Raw genomic sequence first — 21,432 nt, forward strand, 5'->3', positions numbered from 1 at the left:
AGTCACTTGTCTAGATCTAAATGAAAGAAATATTGCTATTTGGTCAGAAGAAATATTTTACCTGAATAGTTACATTACTTACATTACTCATTCTACAAGGGTAATAACATGGATGGAAGAGCAGCAATTTTGATATCAAACAGTTCTATTATCTTTCTTATTTTAATAATAGGTATAACCATACTTCCTAATAAAATTTCTTGTATTTGTAGTTTTAGTTTCATTTATATGCATTATTCATTTTAAAGCTTTCTATTCACTTGTAATTTATTCTAATAGGTAATATAATTATCAGTTCTTTGTGTCCTTAAAATTAATGTATGAAATATATTACACAAACAAAGGAACACAGTTAACCCCTGTAACTAAAATTTTGACACATCATCAAGCTTTCATAATCTGTTGTTCTTACTATGGAAGTTTTAGCTCTCATCTATTAATTTAGTTTTAACAACACGAGCAGCATTATCCTTATAGATGAATTAAGCAAGTTCTATTTGGAGGTCAAATGTCACTGCATATGTTCTGACAAGTTATCCATGTCTATATTAATGGGGGCAAATAATCTGAGAGCAAGTTTGATAAGAGAATAAATCTGAGCATGTTTAGGGAAGAATGGGTAGAAGCAGACAGGACATATGAGGTCAAAGATAAAATCCAACTATTTCTCAATTAATGAAATTGGTTTTGGTCGTGCTGCATGTGAGATTTCTGGCACAAATAGCATACCTGCTTGGTTAAGAGTGAACGAACTTTTCGTAATACATTCTGAAGACAAAGGCCATTCTGAAACTGGCTCTTTCTGGTCTTGGGTCAGGGGCACAGAATACAAGCCTGCCTCAGAAGCAGCCCTCAGAGTGGAAGATTTTACCTCTGTACTTCAATTCTTTAGCTCCACAGCATCAGGACCTCATCACCAATCTCATTCAATAAAGGCTCACAACCTTCCTGAGGTCTGTGGGTAAATGAGGAGGGGAATGATGCTCCCCCAAGAGACCTCAGTTATACTTCATAGGCTGCCTTGCTGCTCAAGTCAAACTGTGGTTGTCAAGCTCTTTAAAGTTGCTAATAATTGTAATACATCCTCTACCACACAATAACAAGATCTCACAGGTGAATAAAGCATTCTATTCTGTTTTCTTTGCTACCCTTCAGTGACTACGTTACCATGTTGTTTTCTATCTGACGACACTTAAAATGGTCAAAACACAATGTTCTCCCAGGTTCTAGTGAACATGTAATCATTTTTTGACATGGGCTTGAGAACATGTATATATATTTTGTTTACTTCAGGCAAGGTGCAACTCGATGTGTGTGGGTGTCAAACAAAACCCAACCTACTCAATTTAGTAATCCTATTGAGAGATTTTGCCATAGTTGTATGTATTCTCAGTTGTAACGAGTTTACTAATTTTATAAACTGATAAGAATTTGCTAGTAACCCTACTTAGAATTCAGAGTGTACCAGGTGACCAAAGTACTCCGCTAACCATTTTTCATGCACTAGCACATTTAATTCTCCCATCAGTGCTAAGAATAAAGTTCTAGTATTGGTAGAAAACTGACTAGAATTGTTAGAAAACGTAGATTCAGGACAGTTAAGTAATTTGTTGAGGTATTTTCTAGCTATTAGTTTCAGAATCAGCATTCACTCCAAGTCAGTTAGACTTTAAAGTGAAAAGAGTTAACCAATGGACATTTGTCTTTTCTGAATATGTTCAAAAGAATCACAGAGGCAGTGATAAAATTATAAACGTCTATGATAATTTAGAATGGTCAATAATACTCCAAGTCCTATCAAAAAACATGAGTATGTAGTACATAATGATTATTTAGGGGAACCTAATGTATTATAAATGCTTACATAGAGAACAAAAAATACAGCTCTACTGCATCATACATTTGATAAGGAACTAAGGTATTTGCTCTAATGAAAATTAATTATTTCATTATCAATACTTTTTTACTAAATATATAAGAAATTTGAAAAAAGGTTTAGATGACCCGGGGTCTCTTTAAATATTGTACAAAGAAGATTTAGTAGGTATTGTCCTTTTTCTAAAAGATACTGCTGTGGGAAGCAGAGGCATCCTTAAGCATTTCAGTGGCCTTTGGACCACACTCAACATACTGTAGTTGGTACTCAATGAGAGACCAAAACTGATAATACAGATGTTCCTCTACGATAGCAAAACACCCTCTGACAGAGACTGATATAATCAGAGAACTAGAACAAGGAATTTGCTCAAGACCCTAATTGATAGACATAAAAAAGGTGGCCCAAATAGTTTTGTGATTTTTGTGTATGTGTGTTAAATAGCGATCAGAAGCACACTGGGGGAGGCCATTGGCTACTGACTGATAATCTCTAGATATTTCTCTTAATTTTTTCAAACTCCTCAGTCTAGTCAAAGCTACACAGGAAGCTGCCTACAAAAGCTTCAAAATTAGACCTAGAAGAAGTACTGTTAGTATGCTCATGCTTCACAGCCAAGGGGCCTGCTTGACACTTGAGAACTATCACGGCACTCAAGAGTCAATGGATGACTCTAAAAGCAACCATGTCCACTTGTCTGGTTTTTTTAGAGGCACTCCTAAACCTTTCACACAGAATTGCTAGTAGTGCTAGCTTTTCCTCCCATGGCTGTGGCCTTAGGGTTCAGACTTGGGAAAGTGCAGACCCAATGTTTAAAGGCAGCAGGATTTGAGGTTCAGGTATTATAAAGCTTCACGGCATGAAGATCTGTAAGGAAGAAACTGAATATGTCATAATAAAAAGGTGCTGCGTTGCTACTACGTTCTTGTCCTCTGCCCACATGTGATGCTACCCAAAGCAATCGTTGCATATGCAGCCTAATAAGGAAGATACTTTTTATGCCCTTCTAATGTTTCTAATTAAAAAAAGTTCTTAATAGTTTACTGTGTTCGAAATGTATTAAAAACATGTTGCCCTTTGGCAGAGCTTTTTTAGAATCAGAATTAGAACACTTTAATTTTTTCCTTGGTAAGTAAACTTAAATTAAAAATAAATTATGTTCCATTCAATGAGGTCCTGGGCCTGTATTCATTCTGAATAACAGCCATTGCTAGAACTTAGATTGGTTCCCAACTGCCCCCAAGTATCTGTGCGTCCACCATATAAATCCAAATACATATTGTAGTGATGGCGTCAGTTTTGTACAGAAAAGATAAATCTGGCTATTTTTGATTTAGGAAGAAAACAAACCCAGTTTTGGCAGGGTTTAATTTAAGATCAGCACCATTCCAACCAGAATGTTCCTTTTTCTCCCACAAGAGGAACTAAGAATAATAAATAAATAGGCACAGGCTAGCCTTCGGCGGAATGCAGGCATCACGCAGTTTGGGCTTCATGTAAGGCCCCCTTGCCAAGAAACCTATTCACTACTCATTTTCCATATGTGAATCGCATTTAGGTGTATTTAAAATGAATCACTCCAGTGTCACATTTAGTGAATATGGTGAACTAATATTTCAAAGCCAATGTTTACATAAATCTCATGAGATTTAGACTGAACCTGGTAGTAAAGAGTATGCTACTACATAAAACATACTGAGAGATGTTCTCATGGTATATGATAAAGACAACATAGAACCTTAACCTTGCAGTTAGCAGAACATTCCCACAGTCAGGGATGCTGGGCCTCTGCCCTAAAGAACTGCTTGATCCCTTCCTTGCTCATGTATGTATGTGTTCGACAAAGTGCATGAGAAGGATACAAGACAGCCACACAGATATATTGTTCTAATGCACAACTACATGTTAGATAAGAGGACAGGCAGTACATGAGAATGCACACTACCATGGGTTGGCACAAACTCAGTCCCTCTAAGACCAAAGAGAATTGGAAGGTTGGAGTGACTGGAAGAAGATGAAAAATAGGTCCCATATATTGTGTCACCGAAAGCACTATAGATAAAATGACTATAACTGAATGTTATTGAAACATCTGAGTAGAACAAAAATGAATTTTAATGTCACACATATTTTAAGTTTTTATTACAGTTATGTTAAAGGTTCTAACTAGGCATATATAAAACGAATATACATCTTTTGCAAATAGGTATTAAATTCACTCACCCTTACTAGTTTAAAAGAATGGTACATTATTTAAAAAAAACCCTCTAATTCTTTATATCACTCTTTATTCTGACAAACAGAAAGCTGACTGTTGATGGGATGGCTACACCACTCTGGCACGGGTACTTATTCGTACTTCGACTCTCTGGAAACAGCAGTACTACCTGCTTTAGTGGGCGAGATTTCCGTAAGTCATAAACATGAAGCATTTTTAAATGTTGAGAATTATTAACTTAATTGAAAGCCAAAGTTAGTGTTAAAGTTTCAAAATAGATCACAAAGAATCACATAAGCTAATACTATGCAATACAATTATTAGAGTAATTAAAAAGTATAAGAGTAATTACATTATAGCAATATACATGCTATAATATGAATAAATGTTGAGGACACAATGCTAACTAGAATAAGCTAGACACAAAAGGACAGATTTTTGTATGACTCCACTTATATGTGGTATCTAGAGCAGTTAAATTCATTGAGATAGAAAGTAGAGTGGTGGTTGACAGAGCCTGGGGAAGGGAATACAGGGAGTTTGTATGGGTACGAAGTTTCAGTTTTGCAAGATAAAAAAGTTCTAGAGATTGGTTGAATGTACTTAACAGTATTAAACCGTGCACTTAGAAATAGTTAAGATGGCAAATTTTGTTATATTATTTTACCACAATTAAAAATTTTTAAAAAAATCTCCTGCCTGTTTATTCTATTTTTCTTCATGTAGTCATCATATTACATATGTATGTATTCATATTTGTTTATTGCCTGTATATTTCCTCTCTCCAATGTATCAGTTCTGAACACAGGATTTTGTTATGCCCTCAGGGCTTGTGACAGTACCTTGCAAATACAGGTGCTCAAGAAATATTTTATGAATACATTTTTTAAAAGGTGCAGTCATTCTTTTTTCAAATATTTTTAGTTATATTAATTCAAAAGAACACATTTCGGTTCAGCTTTTTTTTTTCCCCCTCTCACCAATCTTAATGTTAAGTCATTAAGTTTACCATCATTCTTCTTTAACTCCTGGGGCCAGTTATTAGAAAGCCACTTAACCACAGTTAAACAATAACTAGAATACATAAAAAGCAATTTCTCAAAATAAAACACATAAAAAGTCCACTGTGAAAATTAATCTAACAGCATCATCCATTTCTCTCTTTCAAGTAACTACCACTTAATGGCTTGTGATATACAGGCTGCACATAATTATAAAAATATAAGATATAATAGAAAACATAAACTAAGTTGTATTTTGCTTAACTGGATACTCAAGTAATTTCAGCTCTCTGAGGTTACCCAACTACAGCTGAACTGCAAAGTTAGAAAATAATTGGATATGTGTTTAAATCTTGAAACTAGCTCCTGACTATCACTGTTAAAAAAAATCCCATATAGGCAGAGCATTTTTATCATTTGTAAAATACCTTTAGAGATAATATCTAATCTGGTCTTCAAAAACGCCTCTGATACAGACAGAGCAAGCATCACTGCCTTTATTTAGAGATGAGGAGGTAGAACCAGAGAAGCTAAGTGATTTGATCAAGGTCATATATGGACAGCTTATGTATATGTTTAAAATAATTTTCAGAAGCATAAGAAACAAGAACTCTGGAAGCATGCTACAATACAATTCTTGAAAGAAATCTGAGCAGATAATGAGATTGCATCTATATGCCACACATGAAAAATCAATTCCATTGCAAAGAGAAGGACAATAAATAGTGATCTTGCCATTTTAATGCAAGCAGCAAAATACATTTTCATGGGTGCCACCGAAATATGACAGGACAAGTCTCATTGGTGCAGCACAGAAATGAAAAGAGAGCTTGTCCAAAAGAAACAGATTTAATAAAAGAAATGAGAGAATGATGTCTGTCATGAATGCAATGCTCAATTATAGAGAATTCTCTGAGCCCATATTATAAAACAGTGGTCCTTAGATGTTCAATTTACCAGACAAATAATATTTCTAAAACATCTAAGCCAATGAAATCAGGTTGCCAACATCTAATTCTTTTGATTGAAATGTTTTTAAATGACAGTCAGCTTTTATTGACCCCATTAAGGTTTCTTGGCCACGCAACGAGACACATATTGTTATTTTCACTTCTGTTTTAATAATAAGGTGACAGAGGTCCAGAGATGGTACAGTTTTCCCAGGTTACATGTACAGCCCTGGGCAGAGCAAGAACTCAATCTGGGCAGCCTGGTCCTGGAGCCTGCTCTAGTACTCTGGCTCTATCACTCTCTGGCATTATCATTTCATAAAAGGGATATTTCAGCACAAAAATCGGGCGGGACATCTCAGAATAAGAGTAATTCTTTAAATTTAATCTATTTAGCAGTATTAAAAATTCCTTATTTTATTCTCTTTTAGCTGAGATTTTTGTAAACATCATCACAGACCTCCATGGGCCTACAAAACAAGCCTTGATAAGCACAATTAGGGAGTATTTGGACAAGTATAACATAAAAGTAAAACTCAAACACTTTCAGTGTAGAAACATATGATGGATCATCTCATTAAAAAGAGAACACATAAATCATAGAATCTTCACGTTGAGAAGATCATCCAAGTCAACCAGCTCAATCCTCTTCTGAGTATAGAAATCACCTTCTACAATCAGGTTCTGCTGGAATGGATAAGCCATTGGAAACTCACTATTCATGATTCAGCTCTTGACAAATGTGCACAGACACTGTGTTCTTCTCTATCACCTTTCTCTGTTCTTTCCATCATTCCTCACTAGTTGAGCGAGGTTCCAGAACCTTTCCTATCCTGGGTGCTATCCCTGGAGCACAATCTATTTTGTGCTCTCTCTCTCTCTCTTAAAATGAAGGACCAGAGATAAAATGTGATAGTTATAGGGAGGCTAAGTAGCACTGGTGGAATAAGACCTCCTTCCACATGGGCATTTTGCTTTCTTAATGCAACCTAAGAATATATTAAATTTGAAGGGGGACGTGAGGCAATAGCATTACAGAGTAATACAATATGGATCATATTGTGGATTTATATACATTTAAGCCAAGTCCTCAATCTCTTTTTACATATGCTGCTGCTAAATTTTATTACTCTAATTTCATACTAGTACTCTAGGCTTTTTAAACCATATCAGATGAATGTATAATTATCCCTACTACATATCACCCTAATAGATTCATCACTGGTCAAGCCTTCCTCATGCCATTTTCCATCTGCTTTGCAGAATGCTTAGAGTCCCTCCCAGGTATGAGACCCATGATTTGCTCTTTATGATCCCTAAGTGTTCACAAACTACCTGAGTAATAGTCTGGGACCACTATCAAATTTTTCAGTCTGTAGTTTGCAGCAGCTGTCTTCTTCCTTGTAACCCAGTCTGCTTTCCACAGTGTCCCACTGATTACCACCAGTCACCAGTCTTATCTTTAGATTTTCTCAAAAGCCTCAGGTCAAGAAAGAGTGAAACTTTATTTCTTCGTACAGTAAAAAGTCTCATTTGACTTCGCTTTCCTCATCCACCTACCAAGTCTCTCCCTCTTATTTCTGGCTTTTTTCTCTCACCTAACAAATGTCTATTTCCTAAGACTGACTTGTTCAACCAGAGTGGTTTCAAAAAGATTCAATGCCAGTGCATGACATGCCAGGAATAGTGTCAGCCACAGGTTGCAAAGGGTAAGAGGAAAAGAGTACTTTATCATTAGTCTTCCTTGCTTAAGTGAGGCTTAACATTTTTAAGATGTAGTGTTACATGCAAATATCAATTCAAAATTCATTCTAATTCTTTAAAAAGAACTGTCAAGTTTCATAAAAGGTGCATTGTCTTTTGAGAGTTATATATTTATACTTCATTCAGTAGTAACAAAGAGGCTTCCTGAAAACAGCAATACATGGGAAATGTATATAGCAATTGTGTTAATAACTGAAATGTACAGGCAGCAAACCAAGAGAAATGACAAAATATGTAAAAAAAAAAAAGAACAGAACTAAAAACATAAAGTAGGTGGGGTTGTTAGTGACTACAATGAAATAGATCGTATCCTTTTTCCAGTCTAGACAATGGAATTCTAACCTTCTTTTGGAGAGAGAGGGAGACCTATATTGGCACGCTCCAAACAGGATTCCTCAAAATAACACAGAAGTGAAGTAATACTAAATGTATTGCTTACAGAGCATGCTCAGAGAAGGACAGAGATCATGTAGGCTTCTATTCAGGAATCACAGTGTCTGCCCTGGAGACGTCACAAGGCAGTTATAAAATAATTACAGATTTGAAAGCAATCCCTATATTGAAAAATGATATGTACAGTGTTCTCCACAGCTATTGTTTGCATTGCAATAGATGATAATATAAGAAATTATTTCCCAGAAAAGAAAGGGAAATTTATTCAACTAAAGAGAGAAAGGAAATGACATGGTTTACAGAAGTGAGGAAGAAAAAGAATTATCAAACTCTTTTCCCCTTGGAACCACCAATCAGGGCTGTGGGAACACCAGTCCAAACAGCAGTTCTTATTCCAGAGTCTCTGCTCTGAAGGTGATATGAACATGCAGGTGTGGATCTGGGAAACAGACACAGGGCCGACTGAAACAGGCCCATCACGTGTCCCCAGGAGAAAAAGGCACCTGTTTCCTTTTCCAATGAACACTTAAAAAAAAAAAAAAAAACACAGAATATTTCTATGAGTTTTGAACTTGTGGAAACAGTATACTCTAAATTATGAAGGAAAAATGAAAAATCTACAACCGTTAAGGTTTAATCATTTCTCTTACCAGCCAGGGTCAGACTGTACTCTGAATACTTTTAAAACTTAAAAGAATGAAACATATTGATAGGTATCTTCTTAAATAATGCTATCTGAAGAATCCATCAACTCCATAAACATTTACGAAATCTCTTCACCCTAAGCCACAATTCAATATAGGAATTCTTCATTTAAATGATGAAAGAACATTTCATTATCTCTATATTATTTCTCTCCACATCCGACCAGAGAGTAGCCATACAGAAACAACAACAACACTATAATCTCTAATGTGAATCATCTTAGGATTTTGGTTTTTACAAGACTCAACATTTCTCAACCCTACTTTTATTTAAGCTGCAGAGCAGGTTCAGCACAATCAATTAGAACTTTCTAATCTAAAATTAAAGACTGCATGCAGCCCACAAATCACCCTTGCTTATTTTACAAATGGGCCCTATGTCATTGGCAAGCAGCCCCACCATTAAATATCCATCAATAAAAACACAGCTTTACAGTTATCGCTAAGATGGAATCTATTATTCCAAAGCTCCTCCAGGCTATGAGCACACTAATAGTGAACACAAAGGGACCAGGGTGAGAGGATCTGACCTATGAGCAGAAATCATTAAAGCAGACGGCTTCTGAACTATGTGATACTCACAGGAAGGTGTAAATAAAGAATAGAAAAGAAAAGGTGGTGGGGGAGAGACGCCAAGAGATACCAAGCCGTGAGGTCTCAAAGTCCACAGGCTAGTGGGCATTGTCCACAGGTGAAACAAATTTTTTGTTCTTGTACAGGATGTGAACAGAGCTGGGGAAGCTGTTAGCCACCTGACAAACACCAATGCTGCATGTCAACACCCAGAAATACAATGAAAAATAGTTCCAGGTTTCCCACACTCACCAGCACACTTTGTTCTTGTTCGGAGCGCTGGCCCAGGAGATCCAGTGCCACCCTCCCCTGGCCTGGTGAGGAGCACACTGATCTCATACTCTGTATCTGGGTCGAGGTGCCCAATCTTATAACTTGTGGAATCCACTGGCTGCCGGTCATTCCAGCTCCCACTGGCCGTGCAGTATTCCACCTCTCGGGCGACAATAGGTCCGTCCCCATTGATGGAGTTGGCATTGAGTTGTATCCACAGGTAAGTTGCCCCCACAGAAGCCAGCTGAGGTGGAGCAATGGGAACAGGTGGCTCTGAAAGGCAAACACAAGAGCCATCTTTCAGACACTCTGGTCTTCAGTCTTAGAAAAGCTAAATGCACATCAGTTATTAAAATACAGATGACATTAACATTTCAGGAATTAACTGATGAGAACAGTTTCGTTTAGGTTTTAGGGAAAAGCATACTGATAAAGGTTTTCACAATGTTCAACTCTGTAACATAAACCATCCTTAAAACCTAAGCTTGCTCAACGTAGGTATATTCTCAATTCGTTTGAGGACAGCACTCATTCTTCTCAGTTACTCAGGCAGCGAAGGATTTTTTTTCACTACAATTAGTAAGTCATAGTATTTAGACTCTAGAAGGCACGCTTTTGTCAACCTCCTTATTGAGAATGTTTTTGAAATCATCAAAAGTGCTAGTTATCTATATCATTAAATTCAGTTTCTTTCTATTTATATGCCAAAAATATTATCATTAAAATAACGTGGCCAAAATTATAGTTTATCTCATCATAAATGCATATCCAGAGGACTCATTTCCTAAGAAACTATCACGATGGACTCTTTTAGCTTCAGGAGAAGTGAGCAGTCTGGATAATAAAGTCCACCACCGCTGCTGTTCAGGGAACTTCCAGTAACGAGTCTTATTAAAGCAGCAAATAGAAAGAAAAGCTCTGAAGCAAAGCACGAGCTACGCCTAGCTTGATAAAACTCTAAGCAATCAATAGCAAACACTCTTTACAACCCAAGAAAGTCTCTCATTGTTTAAAATCCGAGACCAACTCTTTTTCCAGATCATTGTCTTAGAAGGAAGAGATAGACAATCTTGTTTTAAACAGTACTGCCAGTATATTATTGAGGTGCTAGTTGAATGGCTCTCCAGGCAGCAAATGAAGGCATTCCATATGCCAATGTTACTGTGAGTGGCACCACATGTGATATTTAGAAAGAAGATAATTGTATAAAATAACATATTTCTATCTTAATGAACCTCCACCTGAGAAAAAAGTTAAGATCCAGTGATTTTTTTTCAGCATGTTTCCGCAGGTGGTTTGTACTTTTTGGGGGTGTTTTTAACTCCTCATTTAGCTCATATGAATGCATGGAAAATAAAGCCTGCTATGTTCTATTATTGGCTGGCATGTGCTGGTTTGTGTGCTGCAACTTCTGTCTGCTCCACGACAGACACAGCCAAGTGATCACAGTCACGTTTCTTGCTGAATGAGACCTCAGGGTAGCTAGTACCATTTGAACTTGGCCCCTGAGATGTTATCAGGTGATCCCTAGACCAACTCAAACACCAGCAACATCAGTTCCCTGTGTTGGGATGGGGTGTCTTTGTTCTTTTTTGTATTCAAGGTGTGATAAATCATACTGACATTCTAAAATAGCTGGGGAATCTCATTAGATTGAGTCAAAGTAAGACACTAAAGGATGAATTTTATTTGGGGGACCACGAATTTAGTGTGACTTACTAAAATATTGTTCTTATTGTTTATAAACTACAACTTTGTGCTAGCTTTTAATTTTTTAAAATAGTTCTTACTCGACTCATAATGACTTAACATCAATATATTTCACTCGGTGATTCCTTGAACCAAGATACAAAATGGGCCTTTTATAGTAAGTACATCCTAAGACATTTACGTAGCCAGGCTGAAAGAGCAGTTAATTACTTTGAAGTTGCAAATGATAGCAAGGGTTGCTGAACTGCCATTCAAAATACAATTTAGGGGCAAGGCCACAAAGATTAGTGAGCACACCAGTCATTTAAAGACATTATTACTCGTATTCGAAAATAGACATATCTTCAATGCTTGTTTGTCCTGAGAATATTTTCTCTATCCCTACCCCATTAAGAAAAGTACCATATATTTTAAATCGAATGAGAGATTCAACTAGAACTGGAAATAACTGACAGACATTCAAAAGGAATTGTGGGTTGCTAAAAGCATCAGTACAAAAATAAGTTAATATTTAAATTTTGAATAAACTTTAGCAAAGGGAAGGAAAGAAAGAAAAAAGGAAGGAAGAAAGGGAGAGAAGAAGGGAGAGACTCAATCCACACTAGGTGATAAAAAGCAATTTAAAATATTTAGTTCAAGTGAAAGTGAAAGGACATGATAAAAGTAATTTTAAATCAAACCAGTGATGAAATAATTTATATACATATAGGTACATATACATATACGACGTTGATATGCATATGTGGATGCCTAATATATGTCATATAATTAAATATGATATTGATATAGATGCACATATACATATATTTTAGATATTATATGAAATATTTTTATGTTGTTATTTACCAAAAGCAGTGGTAGACACGAATAAAAGTAATAGTTAAAAGATGACTTGGGCTTCTTCTGGGCAGCTGGTACCAAATCAGTGTGTGACCTTAAGAAAGTTATAAACTCTATAAATTTTAGTTTTTCTCATTAAAAAAAAAACTAGCATTCCAAATATTACATGCATATAAAAAGTATTAAATTATATACAGATGGCCTAACAATGTCATTGTATATTTTAAAGTAATCGTATCAAGGTAATACTTTATTAAACTAGTAGAATGTTATCTCATTTAAAAAAACTAAATACATGCAAAATATGGCTATAAAATTATAAATAGAGGAAAAGTCGAGTTTAAAATTTGAGTCCTGATTGCAAGCCAATTGTCACCAGCTTTGGCAGTGTGCAGAGATGGAAAGAGGTACCTGGACATTTTTGTCACAATGAGCCATGGTACCTCTATTCTATCATAAGACAGGAAAGTGTGCTGCATAAATGTGAATAAGAACCTATTCATTCTTTGTGTTTATGTTTGTTCTGCCGGACTAGAAATTCCTACTTCACTTATAACTCTCAACAAATGAACTTTTCCACAGTAGCAATTTTTAGAGGAGCGACCTGATTTGCATCGTACATATCATGAAGCACGATGCCTCAAGAACACAGGTACTGGCTGGTCACAGTGAAGTTAATGTAGCACCATAAGTCAGAAAAGAAACAACAATCGTAAGGAACTAAATAAGGTGAAAATTAAATAATAATAATGATACATAAAGAACTCAGCCATGAGAACGCCAAGGCTGTTATACTGGGTTCGTTTTTCTACAGTGAGACTCCTCACCTCTCAGAGAGTTTCAGCAGGGTCAAGTATGAGTAACTATGATGAGTTTCGGTTTCCTTGTAGATATTAAGCCTCAACTCAAATACTAACCAGACAGGCTAGTTAAAGATTCACTAGAAACCAAAATTCATAAGAATCTGATATGGCAAAATATATTATTCAAGCAGGTATTTCGATGTGCACTTTTTAACACAAAATATCACTGCTGCATATTAATATTGCTTGAGGAAGGCTCATCGATAAACATTTCTCTCATAAGCCAGGTGTGACTAATACTAGCAGCAGTGATTCCACAATAGAAGTGTATGCCCAAATCACTTATAGATATTATAACAGACTATATGCCCCAAGATTCTGAGTCAATGTGGGTGTGGTGGAGGAGGGGAGACTAGGTGGACAGGCATTTATATTTTTTAAAATTTAGAAAGGCAGTACTGACATGCATTCCCAAATGAATCAGCCTGTCTTCCTCCTCCTCCCCATCACAGCTCGAACAGGCGTTGGCCGCTTTCTATGTACACTGTTCTAAGTGCTGTTCATATGTTTTTTGAGTTTGATCTTTCTGATAGAACTATAGGGTAGGTTTATTATTAGGTCTATTTTATACATGAAGAAACAGAGGCACAGATAGGCTAAGCTACTGGTCCACGCCCACATAGCTAGTTCTGGAGTTTAAACTCTGCAGTCTTTAAAACTGTCTGCAAAGAGAAATTAGCTGACAAAAGGAATAATGTTCATCCGAAAGAGATCAATTTTATGTTCCATATTTAACAAATGCAGGGAAAACAATGTAAAAAGCAGGCATCATTCTGTTCTCCTAGGACAAAACAGCAATGGCCTGCCACAAGTTGTCTAAAAAAGGCTTCCTGGTACATCTAAAAGTCCAAATTATTCTGTCTGGGACCAAGAATTGCCTTAGCAGTTTAATCCTATGAAAAAGCATTAAACCAGGTAAAGGAAACTTATTTCCTCTCTCTTTTTTTCCCTCATCCCCAACCTTCCTAAATATAATGGCTCAATTTTTCAGTCACGCAAAATATAGTAAGAGAACCCAACCACAGCATTATAAATGTTAACTCAGAATTATCAACGTGGCTTGTGTGATATGCCTGACCATTTTTATACTGACATCGCTTCATTTTATTAACCACCCAGCTATCATAAACACCCTGGCTGGTGCGTATTTGCATTTTAAGTGATTTTCTATCAGTGAAAAAAATTTCCATTCCTTAAAATAATTTATAGGTTGTAATCTCTACATACAGAGTTGGAAGGAGAACTTGCCAAGACAACATTTGTTGCTTTGTATGCAACTAAACCAATATAAATAAAATACATTTTTCCAAAATACTGCTCACATACAAAATCTGTACTTAAAATGCAATCCATCAATATAGCCTGTCATCAAACTACTGTTCAGAAACATACAAGGATAAGTTTAAACTTTAAATAAATAATGAACTCACAACTATGTAACGAGTCTATCTTAATAGACTATTTTGGGGTATAAAAATACATTAAATACCTTTAACTACCAATTCTGCATAATTTGATATTCCAACACCTCCTTCTGTGCGAATCATACAGCGGTACTTTCCAGCATCTCGTTTTGTTGTATTCACGACATTAAATGAAGCTATGAATCGCCGGGAATTAGTCACCTTTGTTTCCTTCAGAGGAGCATCTCGTACATCAATGCCCTATGTAAATGAGAGTAGTGGGGACAAAAAGAAACAATATCAGCTGTCATATCAAAACAGTAAGACACCTGACGGTATATCATTGACGTTATTTCCATGCAGACCTTGGTTCAATTGTTCATTATCCATAGGCAGGTGTTCCAGGAGAACAGCTGGCCAGGAAACTGAAATTCTGCTGCGATCAACACTTTCAAGATTGAGGGATGCAAAATTGCGTGCCGAAAAATCTTGGTTTTGACCCAGATATTTATTATGTTAAATTAGCTCAACAGGAGAAGAGAAAAAATTTATGGAAAAATTCTCTATTTTGCTCCCAAACTATCAACATTTGGTCTTTTCATAACACTTTATCCTTGTTTTCATGCTTGACTAAGAGACAAAATTAACTCACACACTACCCTATTATTGACCTCATTTTATATGTGAACAAATAAACAATTTATCAAGAATCACATTAAAAACATAAGTAGTTATTAGTGGATTCCCTGCTGAGCAGGTCTGAAGAACTAGTCCAAGCTTTATGATGTTCCTCCTAAATGTACAAAAGCCAGGCAGATGCAGATGCTTGATATTACTTGATACTGAAATGCAATATGAGCAGTCTCTCTCTATGTTACGTCCTATAGTCCCAGGATCACAGAAAGCAGGTTCCACCCCTAGGGCAGCTTTGTCTTATACTTTTCCTGATACATTAAGTAAGTCTTTAATTATGCACAGTTGGAAACCCATTTTATACTTCCTATAGTTTAAAGCCTAAAAGAAGTTTATAGATTTAGTTCCATAAGTTTTTTTTTCACAATTATCAGGAAAGAGGCTTTTAAATATGCCATTTGCAAGTATTAAGTAGAAAGTAGTGAGCAAAGACCTTACAGCTGATGCATGATGCCAAGCCCTATGTCCATTGCCAACGCCGTGCTATCTCTGCATTAAGACACTAGCTCACAATGAACAAAAGGAAAGCAACTGATGTGCTCATGAGGCTTCCGTTAGTGGGAAGTACAGGTTTGAATACATAATCACGAATAATGGCCTGAGTGGTGAAGGGACACATGGGGTAGCTGGCAGAAATCACAACGTGGACCAACTTTAGATGTGGTAGCCATGGGAGGCCAGTTGGAGGAAATGACATTGGAAAAGAGATCTCAACAGTAAGTAGTAGCTAACCAGGTAAAGGGGAAGGGTGGGAGAGAGGCATTCTAGTACAGAAAGCTCAAGATGGTTAGAAAGAGCTGGAGGCTTTGGATGCAATTAAGACAGCCAGTGGAACTGAGGAGGTAGGCAAGTACCTGTGCATTCAGGGACTTGCAGCTATATCGCAATGTTTGTATTTAGAGGTATGAAAATAATAGGCTACAAAATAATAAAACTCATCTGCATTACTTGGTGATTTACATTATGCAAAGTCCTTAAAAACTTTTACCTGTCATATTTCCTTTAATGATATGTCCTAATAAACATGAGTTTGGGAGTCAGACTGACTAGGATTCCAAACCTAACTTCAACATGATTTACCTTCCTAGAGCCTCCCCTTATTCACCTGTAATGAGAAAATGATACAACTCATTTTCAGGGCTGTTTGAGAATTTAAAGATGAATGTAAGGACACTGGCATAATGTCTAGCACCACACATGAGTTCAAGGAGAATGTCAAAATACCACCTTTTTACTTATGAAGCTGATACTGCAGAATATTGTTGAGGTGCCGTAACAATGGACTTGCTAATACTGAAGCACAAAATTAAACAGACTCACCAATACAGCCACAGGCCACACTAGAAAACCACAAGACCTCCTGTATTTTGGGAGCTGCTTTAAAACTCACAGGATGGAGGAACAGGGTTCATACAGAAAGTTAGCTCCTAAAGAAGGGTTTGGGCTGTACATTCTCAGAGCTTCCTTCCCAGGCAGCTACTGCTTGGGCAGAAAAAAGGCATCAGGAGTAATGAATTAACACAGTTCCTGCCACAGGGAAGGAAACATCAGAAGTAGGGAAGAGGAGTTCCACCAGCATCATCTTTAGTGCTATTTATCAAAACAGTCTTGTTAATAGTTTAAAAAGTCATAAATGAAAAAGTTACATATGTGCCTTATATGCCTGATGTGTTTTTTTTTAATTAAATCCCCTAAATTTGGTCTGAAGAGGGCACCAGGAAATTAAAAAATAAAACAAAACAAAATCAATAAAGCATTATTAATTATACTATTCCTCTCTGTATTACATATATTCAGTCTCTCATCTTTTCTCCCAAATAAATAATCAAATTCTACCAGTAGGAGCAGCCTTAGACTTACTGCTCTCTAAAATTAGGTTTGCCTTTTTTCAAACTGAAAAAATAAATCTAATCTCCAGTTTTGAGGGAAAAAAATTTAAGCCCTAAAGAAAAGAAGATTTCATATCTGTAAGTATTTGTTTTGTTTATTAGTAACAACAACAAAAAGGGCTATCTACTTATTTACTTACTTGTGGCATGAATCTTATAAGATACTTCTATAGTAATCCTGTAATATTTGTCCTTATAGAAGAAGCCTGTCTCAAAAGAATGTTTATTCAAAAGTCTATTACAATGTGTACTTACAGATTTCTCACAACTACTCAAGGCTGTCCTGGGGACACTCAAGTTTAAGAAGAACTCTTTTTTTTTGAATTTATACATATGTTGACAGGATTATTACTTCATACTTATTATCTTCATGCCACAGATTTATCCTTAATCACACAGAAAGTTAGATGCAGCTTCTTCAAGAGAAATAGTACATGGGAAGAAGAAACCAAGAGCTAACTAGTAATAATTTTAGCTTAGCATCCATATCAAATCATAAATCTTGCTCAAATCTATGTCATTTTGTATTAAATTATTCATATGTACATATATCCAAGCATTTGTTCAATCAACACTTAGTGAAAATCTTTTACTCTATCACTATACGGGGAGCATGGAGTTAAAAGAACAATCTGGTACCTAACTGAATTTACAGTCTGGTTAGAAAAACAGACAAGTAAGGCAATATTGTAGGACAGAGCAATGAACTGCCTAACACAGTAAACCCAGTAAAAGTGGACCTCATGGGAGACGGGTGTGAGGGTCGGCTTTGTAGAAAAGCCACTTGAGGCCACTTGAATTTCTCAGGCAGTGAAGGAGGAGAAATGGAGCCCAGTGAGGAAGAAGAATGCTGTAAGAATCAAGAGCCAAGAACAAGGAACTATGGGGGAAGTATAAGTTATTCAACATGGCTAGAACAGAAGTGCTTCTAGGAATGGTAGGTGATGAGTCTAGAAGGATAAGCACAGTGTAGATCATACCAAGGAATGTGACATGTGGAGGACTATAGTTTATCTTGATTTCAGGAAAGGAAAGATTTTAGGCAAAAGGGCAATGCGAACATATCTATGGGTACAGCAATGGACTGAAGGAAAGAGTGTGGGAGTCCAAGTGATGTCAAGGGAAATTGGTTATATATTTTTCAGAAATCATAGTAACAAATGACAAAAAGAAGGATGAAAGAGAGAAAGGGAAGGATTATAAGTACATTTAGGAAATAAAATCAACAAAAAGTGTATGTTATATTGCAGTAACAATCTCTTCAAGCAGACTATAAGGTCCACAAGGTCAAACAACATAGCTTACTCATTGTGTGTACATGGGTGCACAAAAAATAGAACCCAGTAAATAGCTGTTAACTCAAGGAATCATAGACTCAATGGAAAAAAAATGTTCCAAAAGTAGAACAGAAATATAAGTTCACTAAATTAACAGATTTATAACCCAGGATCTAAAACCAGACAACTAATCTTTATTTACAAGGAAGACAAATAGAAAAAATAAATAGAATGTTTTGGAAGTTCTGTGTATCCCTCAGTCAGAAACACAGCCCACTCATCGTGATTGTGGTAGGCAGAATAATGGTCCCCAAAGATATCTATTCCCTAGTTCCCAGAAACTGTAAATAAGTTCCTTTACACAAAAGTGAGTTTGCTGATGTGATTAAAATAAGAGTCTGGAGATGGAAGATTAAACTAGATTAAATGGGTGAGCCCAAAGTCATTGCAATACAGTAGGAAGGTAGAAGGGTCAAATGCAGAAGAAGGAGATGTGACCACAGAAGCAAAGGCTGGAGTGAGGTGTTTTGAAGACGGAGGAAGGGACCATGAGCCAAGAAATGAATGAAAGAGGTCTCGAGAAGCTGTAAATGGCAAAAAACAGATTCTCCCTTATAGCTTCTAGAAGGGACCAGCCCTTCCATCACCTTATTTTAGGGCTTCTCACTCACAGTTCTATAAAACAATAAAGCTATTAAGTTTGTGGTAATTTGTTATAGCAGCATAGCACACTAATAAAATGACCATCAGGATAATGAAAAAGTCCAGGGATTTTTATAGGTATACAATCATGAGCTCCTTAACAATGGGGATACATTCTAAGAAATACATCATTAGGCAGTTCCGTCATTGTGGGAACATCATAGAGCATACTTACACAAACCTAGATGGTATAGCCTACTACACACCTAGGCTACAAGCCCATATAGCATGTTTCGGTACTGAATATTGTAGACAATTATAATACAGTGGTAACTATGGTATATCTAAAAGGTACAGTAAAAATACAGTATAAAAGACAAAATAGAAATGGTACACCTATATAGGACTCTTACCATGAATGGAGCTTGCAAAACTGGAAGTTGTGAATGAGTCTGTGAGTGAGTGGTGAGTGAATATGAAGGCCTAGGGCATTACTGTACACTGCTGTAGATATTATAAACACTGTACACTTAGGCTAAAAACTAAATTTCTAAAACAACATGAGATTAAATCAAGCACAAGACAGAATGATGCAATCAAGAGACATGGTAAACATAAGATGTGAAGCTGTTGCCAACATAACATGGCAGATTGTTTAACAGCGAACTTTTTTTTTATAAGTAGAAAGAATATACCCTCAAATAATAATTAAAAGTACAGGATAATAAATACATAAACCAGTAACAAAGTTGTTTATTACCATTATCAAGCATTAGGTACTATAAATAACTGCATGTGCTATACTTTTATACAGCTGGCAGCACAGTATGTTTGTCTATACCAGCAGCACCACAAATGTGAGTAACGTGTTACACAATGATGTTATGACAGCTGTGACCTCACTAGGCAGTAGAAGTCCTAAAACTCAAAAATAACAACAAAAAACAAACAATCCAATTTAAAAATGGACAAAGGACTTAGACATTTCCCCCAAAGAAGATATACAGATGTCCAGTAAGCACATGAAAAGATGTTTAACATCATTAATCAATAAGGAAATACAAGTCAAAACCACAATGAGATACCACTTAATATCTAGTACAATGACTATGAAAGGAAAGGGAGGGGGAGGGAGAGAGAGAGGGAAAGGGTGGAGGGAGGGAGAGAGGGAAAGAGAGAGAGAAACAAGTGTTTGTAAGAATGTAGAGAAACTGGAACCCTTGTGCATTACTGGTGGAAATGTAAAATGATGCACTTACTGTGGAAAACAGTTTAACAATTCCTCAAAAAGTTAGACATAGAATCATGTTACTCAGTAATTCTACTCCTAGATGTAACCTAAAAGAACTGAAGGGACTCAAACATATCTTCCAATGTTCACAGCACCATTAACCACAATAGCCAAAAGGTAGACAACAACCCAAGTATCCATTGATGGATGAATGAATAAACAAAATGCTATCTATATATACAGTGGAATATCACTTATCCTTAAAAAAAAAAAATAAGGAAATTCTGGCTCATGCTACAACATGGATGAATCTTGACAAAGTTATGTTAAGTAAAATATAAATCAGTCACAAAAAGACAAATATGGTATAATTCCACTTATATGAGCTATCTGGAATTGGCAAATTCACAGGAACAGAAAATAGAATGAAGGTTACCTGGGTCAGGGGAATGGGAAAAGGAAAGTTATTTCTTAATGTTTTTTGTTTCAAGTGATGGGAAAAACTTTGTAAATAATAGTGGTAATAGTTACACAACTTTGTGAATATACTTAATGTCACTAAAAGTGGTCAAAATGATAGATTTTGTTATGTATATTAAACCATCACTATCTACTAAAGTTTAATGGCATAAACTCCAGCTTTTGCATCTACATTTGAAGTTTGGCCCAAAATAACCTGGAGTGCAGGTGAAAAATGTTTGTAAAGCATAAGTAAAATGCACTTGGTGACTTGTATAAAGAATGGAATGGGAGACACAAAGCAGATGTAGTATGTCCAAGAAGGGACAGAAGAGAAATGCAAGAGAGAGAGGCTTTATTCAGCCAGGTGGGGTGGGGCAAATTCAGAATCCAGATGGCAGAGCATTGCAGATGTCTATGAGATAACAGACAAATCTTGAATGCTGCAGACCTACACAAAGTATTTTCAGAACACTTAAAAGAGAAGAGATTTTTAAATTCAAATATTTACTATAAAATCTTATTTTTAAAATACAAGAAATGATTTGAAAAACTGTATATAATCCCATCACTTAGAGATAAATATTTTAGGGCACATTGGTATTTCTGCATCAAAATACAAATAATGACTACAAAGAGGAAAAACAGAGGTCATAAATAGCTTCACACTAAT

At 36.1% G+C, this 21,432-nt stretch overlaps 1 protein-coding gene across 1 annotated transcript in view; it reads right to left on the minus strand.

Annotated features, from left to right (window-relative positions):
- The window catches only part of PTPRM (protein tyrosine phosphatase, receptor type M), a 737,127-nt gene that overhangs the window by 386,371 nt on the left and 329,324 nt on the right, over positions 1–21,432 (minus strand). Inside the window, exons 6-7 of the mRNA XM_011366167.2 lie at positions 14,655–14,829; positions 9,732–10,025 (exon numbers count right to left, since the gene is read on the minus strand). Of these exons, the coding sequence (XP_011364469.1) occupies positions 9,732–10,025; positions 14,655–14,829 (469 nt within the window). The remainder of the gene's footprint in view (positions 1–9,731; positions 10,026–14,654; positions 14,830–21,432) is intronic.

This window comes from Pteropus vampyrus, unplaced genomic scaffold, assembly GCF_000151845.1.
Source record: "Pteropus vampyrus isolate Shadow unplaced genomic scaffold, Pvam_2.0 Scaffold122, whole genome shotgun sequence".
Taxonomy (NCBI): Eukaryota; Metazoa; Chordata; class Mammalia; order Chiroptera; family Pteropodidae; genus Pteropus; species Pteropus vampyrus.